The 13,082-nt window shown below is 44.7% G+C and overlaps 1 protein-coding gene across 1 annotated transcript in view; it reads left to right on the top strand.

The window, feature by feature from the left end:
- The window catches only part of LOC126237011 (ubiquitin conjugation factor E4 B), a 313,737-nt gene that overhangs the window by 221,784 nt on the left and 78,871 nt on the right, over positions 1 to 13,082 (top strand). The window contains exon 17 of the mRNA XM_049946739.1: positions 8,640 to 8,752. Within this exon, the coding sequence (XP_049802696.1) occupies positions 8,640 to 8,752 (113 nt within the window). The remainder of the gene's footprint in view (positions 1 to 8,639; positions 8,753 to 13,082) is intronic.

Raw genomic sequence — 13,082 nt, 5'->3', positions numbered from 1 at the left:
CATTCAAATTCTTTGTAGGTTGTGTGATTCAATGGCCTCTACAGCCCAGAGGACTTTTTCTCCATAAATGTATGAGCTGACATAGTCTACCTTTTCAATTTCACTCCAAGAGTGTATGCTTGTATGAAAGCGACTAGGTGTGTGCTTTCTTTGTCTGGTAGAAACACTTAAAACTGCCTATGCCAACTTTCCCTCCATCAATATAGTGTCTTAGTCAGTAATCGTCGCTCCCCCCCTCCATACATAGCATACTGGAGCTGAGAAGTTTGCTTCTAATTTTAACCCTTTATTTTGTGGATTCCCTGACAACAGAGTACGTACTTGCATCCACTCAGAATCATTCATTATAGATTGGTCTTCCTGCATTGCTTTCTTCGCTTCAGCAAGCTCCACACTCATAGATTCAACATGCTTACTAATGTCAGCTCACCACTGCAAGAAATTGTCTCCCAATTGGACTTTAATCTCATGAATTCTGTGTGGGAAGTCTTAATCTACATTATCCTTTTTGAATGATGTCATCTCAGCTGATGCCTGAAACTCTTGTTCTATCCTTTTAACTATATGCACATCCTTCGCAGATATCCACATACCTATTTCAGCAGCAAATTGATCTCTTAGTAGAACAAACTGCTCACTAATCTTTTTCTCTTGTCCCAGATATGGGTTGGTAACACATTCTGACAACTTTTTTTTATGGTTTCTGAAAGTGTTTCCTGATTTTGTTTTATGTCAGCTTCATTGTTAGTGAAACATCTGATCACTTTGGGTAAATGTTGATGAGCTTTTCTCAGTCAAATATGTCATTGATTAAAGTTGTATGTTGGTCAACTAAATCTTTTTTTGTTGACACTATTTCCTGCTTCTCTGTGAGTACCTCCTAGGGGGCCCGCCAGTCTTTGGTGGATTCACGCTTGGCTACGATGGGGCCCCAGCCGTTGCAACATTTTTTCCCATTCATGCTGCATGTCTATCCTCTTGCTATTCTTTTTCCCCTCCCTTGGGGGACACGTTTCGAGTGTTATTGGGAATGTTCTGCATTCTGTCTCTGACTTACGAACAGGTTCACCTTTGTTTTTCGCTCCTGTTTCCTTTCTTTGTTTCCCTTTTCCTCTCGTTCCTCTGCTTTGACATTTGAGGATCCTCTTTTTTTCTCTTTCCTCCCTGTGAACTCCTGAAGGCCGGTCCATGCATCTGACGCATATCAGGTGACTGGGTAAAGTGTAATTCCCAGCCCCGGTCGACAGGCAGGGTTCACACATACCCCCTGATACGGGCCAGGCCTAGGGAGCGGTGATTGCATGAACTGTAACCTTACCAAATTGCCGACTGATTCCTATGTCAGGTGTTGGGAAGGTGTGAACAATCACCTAAGGTGGGTCCGCCTCCTTGTGAAGGGGGCCCCCAGTTGGAAGGAGCATGCCATCAGAGACGCTGACAATTGTGGGGGATTTCCTCACGATGAGTCAATCATCTTCCCACTCAACGTCTACAAAACGTAAACGTAATGAGGCTAATGATTCGAAGATACTTCCCTCTGCGCCATGGTTCCTTGTGGTTTCACGTACTGAAGACAGTCAGTCCTTCGCCACAGTAAATCCGTTTATTATTCAGAAAGGTGATGATGCAATTGCTGGCCCTGTGAAATCCTGCTCTCGTTTACAGAATGGCACTTTGCTTTTGGAGACCGCTTCTTATGCTCAAGCACAACTGCTGCTTGCTGCCTCGCTTCTCCACAGTTACCCTGTTTGTGTCAGGGCCCATAGAACCTTGAATTCTTCCTGTGGTGTAATTTACACCAGGCAGCTCGACGGTCTAACAGAGGCCGAAATCCAATCTTACCTCTCTAATCAGGGTGTCACTGCCATCCATCGTGTAATGAAAAAGGTTGATTCCTCCTTAGTGCCTACCCGCACTCTCTTTCTCACCTTTGATAGAGTGGTGCTTCTGTCCAAGCTCAAAGCAGGCTATGAAATTATCGGTCTGGCTGTACATTCCGAACCCGATGTGCTGCTACCAGTGTCATCATTTCAACCTCACTAGAACATCTCGTTGACACCCTGCCAAGTGTATCACCTGTGGTAGGGATGCGCATGAGGGCCATTGTCAACCTCCTCCTGCCTGCTGTATCAACTACAATGGCGGCCATGCCGCCTTCTCTTGGGATTGTCCTGTGTATCTTCATCAGCAGGCTGCTCAAGAGATCCAAATAAAGGAAAAGGTGCCTTACCCAGTGGCTCGCAAGTTACTGTCTAATCACAAACCCTGCGTTCTCCTATCTGGTACCTATAGTTCTGTTCTTATTACCCCTCGCCCATTAAGGACGTGGCCATGCAGACATGCAACCTCAAATTCAGATCTGAGGTTGTGAAATTGCCCAGTGTCAAGGTAACATCGCCATCCCCTCGTCCAGGTGTGCAACAAGCCGTCAAACTCTCACCTCAAGGGCCAAAGCTGCCAGCTACAGAACCGGTAGGCCGGAAAGGACAGGAGTAGTACTCCCGTGAAGACTTCCTCCATCCCTCCAGCCAACCAACACCCAAGTCTTCCTCTAACTGGAAGGGCTCGAAGAAGTGCACCAAAGGCAACCGGTCTTTTCCTTCGCCAACTCGAAGGTCCTCTTTGACGGTGTCACCATGTGGTACCCTAGCCTGGCCGACCTCTGTATCGCCGGTGCACACCACCAACCATTTTTCAGTGTTGGACTCCACAGACTGGCGGCACAAGTACACCAATGGTTCTGTGGACCCCCATGGAGCATGATCCTCCTGCTTCTGTGCCCTGTAATAGCGACTCTACATCGGCTTTCATTCAGCAGCTGCCCAGTTGACACCCCTGTATCTCTCCTCCTAATGACTGTCCTCCAATGGAACATTTGCAGCCTTCAGTCCCACAAAGAGGATTTATGGCTGCTTTTAGCATCGCAAGACCCCTTGTACTCTGCCTTCAGGAAATGAAATTGCGTCCTCACGATCGTTTTGAGTTTTCACCTTACTTACTGATTTGTTTAGACCTTCCTCCTGAGGTCGGCATTCCATCTCACACGGGCGTCATGCTGCTCATACGGGATGACATCCATAGTCACCCCATCTCCCTCACAACCCATCTTCAAGCTGCTGCAGTTCGCCTTTTCCTTCTCCGCCTGACTTTTTCCCTCTGTGCCAGTTATATCCCTCCGTCATTCAATGTCACCAGGGCAGAATTCATTCAGCTTATTGTGCAGCTATCTCCCCCATTTTTGTTACTCTGTGACTTTAATGTGCATCCCTTTGGGGTTCTCCCAGGATCTGTCAGAAAGGTGCCCTCTTGGCTTATGTTCTTAACCCACTTAACCTCTTCTGCCTTAACACTGGAGCACCCACTTTCCTTCCCAACTCCTCGCACACTTGTACCCATTTGGACCTATCCTTCTGCACTGCTCAGCTTGCCCATCGTCTTGAGAGGTCCATTCTTTCTGACGCCTACTTGGGTGACCATTTCCCGTGTGCTCTTCGTTTGCTGACTCCTACCCCATCCGCGTGCACGCCCAAATGGCAGCATACTAAGGCTGACTGGCAGCTTTACTCTTCCCTGGTGACCTTTGAAGAACAAGAGTTCCCCTGTTGTGATGACCAGGTGGACTATCTCACCAATGTTATCCTTGCTGCTGCAGAACATTCCATTCCTCGCACTTCTTCTTTACCATGTCGTGTCCCCATCACTTGGTGGACTGAGGAATGCCGTGATGCAATTTGCGCACAGAGACGTGCTCTTCACATTTTTAACCGTTATCCTAAGGTGGCAAACTGCATTCCTTATAAACAGTTGCGTTCAAAGTGTTGTCACGTTCTTTGGGTTAGAAAACACGCTAGCTGTATTTCATTCACTAGTTCTCTTAACAGTTCCACCCCTTCCTCCGTTATGTGGGCCAACCTCCGACAGCTATCTGGGACCAAGATACATTCCCCATTTCCACCTCACAGTAGCAGCTAATGTTATCGTGGACCCTATTGCTATCTCCAACACCTTGGGCCACCATTATGTGGAAGTTTCAAGCTCTTCCCACTATCACCCTGCTTCCTCCATCAGAAACAAGTGGAGGAGGCTCAGGCGATACCCTTCTCTTCTCCAAATCGTGAGTGCAACAATGCTGCCTTTACTAAGAGGGAGCTCTATCGTGCTCTCGGTTCATCCTGATCCTCTGCACCAGGTCCGAACACCATCCACATTCATATGTTGCAGGACCTTTCTCTTGCAGGCAAGCACTTTCTGCTTAACATGTACAACAGCATCTCGGCAGAGGACACATGTCCCAGATGTTGGTGTGAAGCCACTGTCATACCCATACCTAAGCCCAGTAAGGACAAAAACCTTCCTTCTAGCTACCATCCCATCTCTCTTACCAGTTGCATTTGCAAGGTGATGGAACATATGATTCATTCCCAGCTGGTATGGTGGCTCGAGTCTCACAATTTACTGGCAGATGCACAGTGTGGATTTCGAGCACAGCGTTCTGCAGTTGACCATTTCGTTACTTTGTCCACCCATGTCATGAATGTTTTTCTGTGGAAATCCCAGACTGTAGCCGTGTTCTTCAATTTGGAGAAGGCCTATAACACCTGCTGGAGAACTGGTATCCTCCATACTCTTTACATGTGGGGCTTCAGTGGCCGCCTGCCCTGTTTACTTCAGGCGTTTTTAAAAGATTGAGTTTTCAGGATGCTTGTGGATTCTGCCTTGTCGGACATCTTGATCCAGGAAAATGGTGTGCCTCAGGGTTCCATCCTGAGTATCATCCTCTTTGCTATCCCCATTAATCCTATCATGGCCTGTTTCCCACCAGGCATTTCCGGTTCCCTTTTTGTTGATGATTTTGCCATTTATTGCAGTTCTCCATGGACCTCTCTCATTGAGCAGTGCCTTCAGCAATGTCTTGATCGTCTTTACTCCTGGAGCATCGACAATGGCTTTCGCTTTTCCACTGACGAAGCCATCTGTATAAATTTCTGGCGACATAGATGGTTTCTCCCACCATCTTTACATCTTAGGCCTGTTGCCCTTCCGTTCATTGAAACTACAAAATTCCTGGGGCTCATGTTCGATAGGAAACTCTCATGGTCCTTCCATGTATCTTACCTGGCAGCCTGATGTACGTGGTTCCTCAGTGTCCTACCTTCGAACCACACCCCTCCGTTTGTACCGGTCCCTTGTCCGTTCGAAATTCGACTATGAGCGCTTGTTTATGGGTCTGCACGCCCATCGCTCCTACATGTCTCAAAACAATCCATCATCGTGGTATCCGTTTGGCCATGGGCGCATTTTACACTAGCCCGGATGAGAGTCTGTTTGCTGAAGCTGCTGAACCTACCACTGTCCTATGCCGTGACTTTCTCCTCAGCAGGTATAAGTGCTGTTTGTCTGCCATGCGTGCCCACCCATCCTATGCCTCCTTCTTTGATGATTCCTTTGATCATCAGTATGGGGCTCGTCCTTCTTCTCTGTTACCTCCTGGAGTCCACTCTTGGCACTTGCTACGGCAGCTTAACTTCACACTACCTGCACCTTTCCTGATGGGTGTGAACCCTTCGCCACCTTGGCTTCGGGAAGCAGCCCATGTTAACCTTGGCCTTCATTCACTTCCTAAGGACACTACTCCCACCTCAGTCTATCACCTTCAGTTTAACGACCTTTGCATGGAACTTCGCAATAGTACCTTTGTATACACTGATGGCTCTCAGACTGACCATGGGGTTGGGTGTGCCTTTGTCATTGGCACCCGTGTCTTTCAATATCGGCTTCTGGCACACTCCTCAGTATTTACAGCTGAGCTCTTTGCCTTATATCAGGCCACGGAGCACATATGGTGACATAGCCTTTTCAATTGTGTCTTATGCTCAGACTCACTCAGTGCCCTTCAAAGTCTATGTGTGCTGTACACTGCCCATCCCTTAGTGCAGTGAGTCCAGGGAAACTGTCAACTGCTCACTCTTGGTGGAGCCAGCGTGATATGTCTGTTGGTTCCTGGTCATGTCGATCTGCCAGGAAACAAGGAAACAAGGCTGCTGCCAAAGCTGCAGTCCTAGTACCTCATCCCGTGAGTACCTATGTTCCCTCTGATGATATCTGTGCTGCCGTCTGTCAGGAGGTGGTGTTCCTTTGGCACCGTCAATGGTCCTCCCTACATGGCCATAATCTCCAGCTTATTAAGCCTCTCCCAGCGGCTTGGACGACCTCCTCTCGGCCCTCCCACCAGGAGGAGGTTATTTTAACTTGGCTGCGTATTGGGCACTGCCTTTTTAGCCATTGTCATTTGCTAAGTGGTGCTACCCCACCACTTTGTACACATTGCGCCGAAGTTTTAATTGTCTGCCACTTCCTGGGGGAATGTCCATTTTTTAACCTTTTACGTTCCCGTTTGGGTTTGTCGTCTAAGTTATCAGCCATTTTAGCAAATGAAGTGCGGGCTGTTGACTGTGTTTTACTTTTTAACTGCCAATGCAATATGGCGATGGCCATTTAATTTTTAGTTTTGGACCTCCATTTCTATATGGTGTCTCTTTTAGCCCTTTTTCCATGTGCCTGTTTTTAGCTGTCGCCGATTCTGTCAATTGGGACTGACATATAGTCATTTTTTAACTCCTTTCTGTCTTTGTGTTCTATAGTTTTGACTTGGCCGCATATGACCCCAGTTGTTTTTGCGCCCTGAAGCCTAACAAAACTAATCTGTGAATACACCTAACTCATTGAAAACTGTGGCTAAAGTTCCACCCATTTTGTCGATCCTATGAAATAATTCTGTTAAGGGATCAGCATTTGCAGAATGAGATATTCACTCTGCAGTGGAGTGTGCGCTGGTATGAAACTTCCTGTCAGACTGTGTGCCGGACTGAGACTCGAACTCGGGACCTTTGCCTTTCACGGGCAAGTGCTCTTCCAACTGAGCTACCCAAACATGACGTCCTCACAGAGGTACCGGCAGAATTGAATCTCTGAGGATGGGTCGTGAGTCGTGCTTGGGTAGCTCAGTCGTTAGAGCACTTGCCCACGAAAGGCAAAGGTCCCGAGTTCGAGTCTCGGTCCAGCACACAGTTTTAATCTGCCAGGAAGTTTTAGATCAGCATTTGGTTTGTCTTAAGTGGCAGGTTCAATATTTTTGACAATCTGCTGAACATTACTTTCGTCTGTATTCTCCATTCTTACTTGGTGTTTCATGTTTACCATAACCCACAAGGTTGTTGGAAAAAATCAAAACCTTCACCAATAACAATTAAAACAACAGTGTCAGTCTTCAAATACCACGTATTTTAGTTAAATGTTATAACAATTAAGATGCAGTCTCATAATAGAGGGAAAACAATGTAGTAGTGCTTATCTATATACCAAATTATGATTGCAGATCTTTGCTGAAAAAGTTTTAAACACCTCTAAACTACTAAAGTATGGAAACTGCTAATTCTACAAAAGAATTCTAAGTGTTTTAAGCATCCTTTGTACAAGCAGAGCGTGAAAGAGAACAAACAAAAATATACAACACTTGCCCATATTTAGCAATATAGCCCTCGTTCATCAGTCCACACCTGGCTAATTACTTTCCTAGTCCTCTCCTCATTGCACACGCCATTAAACATAAAAACATATGAACATAAGATATTTATAATAGATTTTACATGAGAATACATAGAAAATTTTTACAATAACTATACTACTAACTAATACTTTAAAACATCCTGGAACTTAGTTGCCAGTAAAGTATATTACTTTTAAAATTTTTTAGAACATTGTTCCAGGAAAACGGCGATCTGTTAACATTTTAAATTATTTAGTAAACACAGTTGTGGTTGCATATAAGTTGGTAATTGTTGTTTTTAAATTACCAGTTTCAATCTTGTAAAGAGATCATCAGATGTACATTCTCAGCCTCTCCATACTGGCATGGAGAGCACTGCACGCCAACATGGATGTGCCTACTTCATGCCAGTGATTCCTGTTATCATCAAGGTTTCTAGATCTGATGATGATCTCTTTACAAGCTCGAAACTGGCCATCTAAGAATAAAAATTACCAACTTATACATGACAACTGTGTTTACTAAATACCTTAGAATATTACTTTATTCTTTGAGTTAAAGGAACTCTCCTATGAATGGCTGGTGGCATGGATAAAAATTTCAAAGCAGTCAGTATGAATACTGTGATTAAACACATCACCAACTGTAGGCTCTATAATGCCATACCATTAACTGCCACAAAAATTTAATCCATAAACCAGTATTATAATTCATAAATCTTGATATAATGTTCAAATAATTAAGATGGTAATCATCTTGCCCAAGTTTACACACACATCTAATTTCTACCGTAGATCGATACAGGATCCTCCATATTTCATTCCTTCATAAGATAATGGATAACAAACAAAAAGCAGGCAGCAGAGAGAACGAAATGTATTGAGTGCAAAAGTCACTACTGCACAGACAATAGGAAGTCTGGTGAACAGAAAACTCATTAAGTCACAACACAACACGATATGCGATAAATGTTGATGTGTAAAACAATATGACAAAGCTGTTACTTATTTCGAAATGTTTAATTGAAATTTGATCTTTCCTTGTAAAGTCATGTTGATATGAAAAACTATTCTGAGAGAGAGTGCTGTTTCAGCGCATTCATGAGGTGCAGGAGCTAATGAGCCAAGCAGAAGCATGGAGCCAGGTACCACATGACCAGCAACAGGCCAGACAGAGGCAGCTGTCAGCCGATGAAAGGCAGTGCAGGTATTGTATCCTCCTTGTGCTTCATTATCTACTGTTTTGCTTTCCACTGGAAATGCAAGTTAGTGGAGCTTGTCTGAACCACCTTGGTTTGATGCTGCTTTTGTACGGTTTGGCTCTGGACCAGATAAACTTCAACAAGAAGAACTTCACAGAGGAATTTTAAAAGTAGATCTGAATACGAGAATTTTGAAAGTAGACCTGATTACAATAAGACTGAGACAAAGTGTAACTGATACATCAGAAAGTAAATGTGAAAGAAGTCTTCCATGGCACTGGTAAATATAGAACTTGGGTAGTCATTCAGGAGAGAGTTGCACTGACAGATGATTGTGATTGATGCAGCACCTCCCATTACACATGACATGGTTTGCATCTGATTGCTTCTGGTAAGAGCCTGCTTGTATGGCTAGTGGCATCCAGATTGTCACAGGAGTAATCAACCTGTCTCAGTGTTTTCCAGTGTATTCCCTATACGATTTTTTGAAATTAATTTATTTGAAGAACCATTGTTTGTGTAATCTTCAATATTATGATTGGTGAAAATTAAAAAATAAATACTCTGTCATTACACAATATATTTTCAAAGTATAACATGATAATGGTAAATTGTAAGCTCTAGTTCTGTGATAGAAAATGTTAACCTGTATTGCAGGGAGAGGTGGGCTACAGAGTGGTGTGGCAACATTTTTTGTAGGAAAGCTGGACAGGAGCAGAAATGATCAACAAACAAGTTAACACAGTAAACAGAAGATTTAGTTAAATGTATTTCTCCAAGTGTACAAAGACTCAGTACAAATAATGCAGCAAAAAATAGATTTCGGCTCTGAAGCACGAATGATGGTGTGGGAGATGCGACTAGGAACATCTGTGTAATGTCCTACAATGAAGTGACTCCAAGTGTGAGTGAGGTGCGTGGCTGCCACCAACCACCCTATATTGTGGCAGCAGAGGGTGTTCATTGTACAGAGAGCCACTGGAGGCATGGCTCAGTATGTGTGCCTCATTGGGTCTGCCAAATCCCATATGACCACTATCAAAATCTGACAGAAACTTGTAATTCCATTGCCTACTTTGACACCCATGGGGTGCTATCAACACGTGATGTCAGCACACTGAACTCGCTTTTGGGAGGATGATGGTTCAAAGCTGCATCCGGCCATCCTGATGTAGGTTTTCCGTAATTTCCCTAAATTGCTTAGGGTAAATGCTGAGATGGTTCCTTGAAAAGGGCACAGCCGCTTTCCTTCTTGATCCTTTTCTGATCGGAGATTTTGCTCTGTCTTAATGACCTTGTTGCCGGCAGGATGTTAAACAGTAATCTCCTCCTCCTTCAATATGTGTTACCACATCCCTGCACCCCAAACCTCCTCACTGTCATTGTGTAGTGTAGATTAGTGAATGACAACTGGTTTGAGGGCTGTTTGGAGGTGACAATGAGGAGACAGAAGCTGAAACTGAGGCCAATGCCAAGCTCCCACCTGGTCTCCAGCATATGCCGTGAGCCCGCCCAGGAGCACTCGCCGAGAAACCTGACAAAGTGTGCACACCCATAACCAGAGGCGGAGTAGCAAACTAAGATGGAGGCATCTTGACAACTGCAGAGACACCCGAGGTGGCATGTGGGTCAACCCCTGGGGAGAGTGGCCCATATCCAGATGACATTGGCTGTCAAGATGGTGACAACTGTGAAAAGGTGTCGACTTCCATCAGCTCCATGATCGGTGCCTATGTGGCTGGGCCCCTGGGACTCGAAGACAGTGAAAGCCGCTGCGTCCAGTTAGGCACAGAATCTGAAAGCACAAAGCCCGTGGCAGGATCATGCAATTCACACGTAAGATTTTGATTCTGATGGCATCTCAGCAATCCTCTTGGTCCCTGGAATAAAAAATAGAATGTCCAAGAAAAAGTACAATGGTGATCGGTCCAATGCTTCAGTCTGCCATGCAACCTGTAAAATACTGAATTGTTAGTATGATGTTTTGCTTGTCTGTGTGGAGTGGACATCGCCTGCCATGGCAGGTGCAGCAACTGAAACCAGGTGTGGTGGCACTGTCCATCTAACAACTCCACCAGTGATGGTCCATTGCATGGCTGGGAGTGGTAGGAAAATAAGAAGAGCAGCAGAGCTTGATCCCATGGGTAGGAGGCAAAAGGGTTTGTTCATCTGTTGCTCAAATGTTCATAGAAAGTGTTGAGCATCACCATTGGGTTGTGGGTGAATGGTGCACTCAAGATGTGGTTGATGCCAGAGGCTATGAAAAACTGTCCAAACTCGGCAACAAGAAATTGAGGTCTTATCTCAGTCACAATCACTTCAGGCAATCCCATGAGGCAAAAGATTTGACAACAAGGCCTGGATTGTGGAATGAGATGGTAGAGTGCATAGGAACCGCAAAGGAAAATTTGCTGAAAGTATCACAAATGATAGCCAATGTATATTCCAGAAAGGGCCTGTAAAATCCAAAAGCAAACATTTCCAAGGTGCTTGAAGTTTGAGCCATTCGAAGAACTGCTGAGGCAGGGCTGACTAATGTTCAACACAAGCTTGGCACTGAGAAGTCAGCTGTTCAATTTGTGCATCCAGACCATACCAAGTGCAATGACGTCACACCAACTGCTTGATACAAATGACACACCAGTGACCTTGATGTAGCAAACAAAGCATGTCAGGCTGTAGAACCTGCAGAACCACAAAATGTGACTGTTCATTATCAGAATGAAGCAAAAAGATGCCTTGGTGAACTGCAAGGGCATGTCAGCGGGCAGAACCTCTGCGAAACACAGAGGTACAAATCTGTCTGGCTGAATGCGACCATCCAGTGTGGGTGTAGTGCAACAAACTGTGCAAATCAGCATCTGCAGCTGTTGCTTGGGCAATTTTCTGGTGTTTAATGAAAGATTTGCAAACCATCTGTCTCTCATGCAACACTGTAACAACAAGAACCAGAGGACTCGTCGAATGTTGAATATGGATCAACAGGGAAGCGAGAAAGAACCATCTGTGTTGGCATGCTTAGCAGTGGGCTGATACGCACTTTCACATTGGTAATATCACAAAAGAAGAGGCCAGCATTGCAGCTTCTGCACTGTGCGAGTTGGGACTGACTGAGAAGGGCTAAACAAAGATTTTAGAGGCTTATGATCAGTCACCAAATAAAATTTTCTGCGAAAACTATATTGGTAAAAGTTAGTGACACCATAGAAAATGTCGAGAGCCTCCTTTTCAATGTGCAGATAATTACATTGAGCTTTCTTGAGCAACTTTGAAGCAAAGGCAACCAGTCTGTCAACAGCATCAAATTCATTCAGCAGAAGTGCATTGATGCTGTAAGAGAAAGCAGCTATAGCCGAGACCACGGGTTTGGTTGGATCAAAAGAAACAAGGCATCAGTCACTAAGCAAAGCAACTTCTGGAAGGCAGACTGATACTCTTGCAACCAAACGAAAGGAACGTTCTTCCTCCAAAAGCAATGCAAGGGACCCACAATTTGAGTGCCGTTATGAATAAATCGGATGTAATAGATGAGTTTCCCTAACACAGACTGCAATTCCCACACATTGTGTGGGTGTGGAAGGTCTCAATACAAGCAAATGTTATTGCAATGGGTGAACATCCTGGCTATTAATAACATATCTAAGTACTAAAGTTCAGACTGAAAAAACCCACACTTGTCTCTGGTATATTTGAGACCAGCTGCAGACAACACTTGAAACAGAGTGTGGAGATTGATAATATATTCTTCAGTAATGTGACGTGAGATGACAGTGCTATCTAAATAATTTGAACAAAAAGGAACTTTTGCAGTCAGCTGCTCCATAAAGCACTGAAGTATGGCAGGTGCGGAAGCGCTGCCAAACGGCAATCTCAAAAATTTGAAGAGACCCACATGAGCATTAATGATGAAGACCTCTTATGATGGCTCACCCAAAGAGATTTGCAAGTGAGCGTCTCGCAAATCAGTATTGTAAAAGTGATACTAACATCCAAATTATCCATCAGGTCTTCCAGGCATGGCAAGAGATAACAGTCAACGACTGTTTGAGGATTCACAGTTTCCTTAAAATCAATGCCCAGCCGGAGTCTTCTGGACAGCTTCTTCAGTACAACAAGAGGAGACACCCACTGACGCAGTAATGGGTGCAATGACCCCATTGTCTTGCAAAGCAGTAAATCCTGAGCTACCTGTTCTTGAAGTGCCTGAGGGAAAGGACGACTAAAAATAAAAGTTGCTTCACATGAGGGGCAGACTGGCAATCTATTACAGCGAGGGCACAATTTCAAACTTTGTGCTGGACGCAATGTGTGTATGTGAGTGCTGTGGCTGTGGCC

This window comes from Schistocerca nitens, chromosome 2, assembly GCF_023898315.1.
Source record: "Schistocerca nitens isolate TAMUIC-IGC-003100 chromosome 2, iqSchNite1.1, whole genome shotgun sequence".
Taxonomy (NCBI): Eukaryota; Metazoa; Arthropoda; class Insecta; order Orthoptera; family Acrididae; genus Schistocerca; species Schistocerca nitens.
Note: the sequence above shows the minus strand (reverse complement) of the source record. Positions and strands in the feature narration are given on the sequence as shown.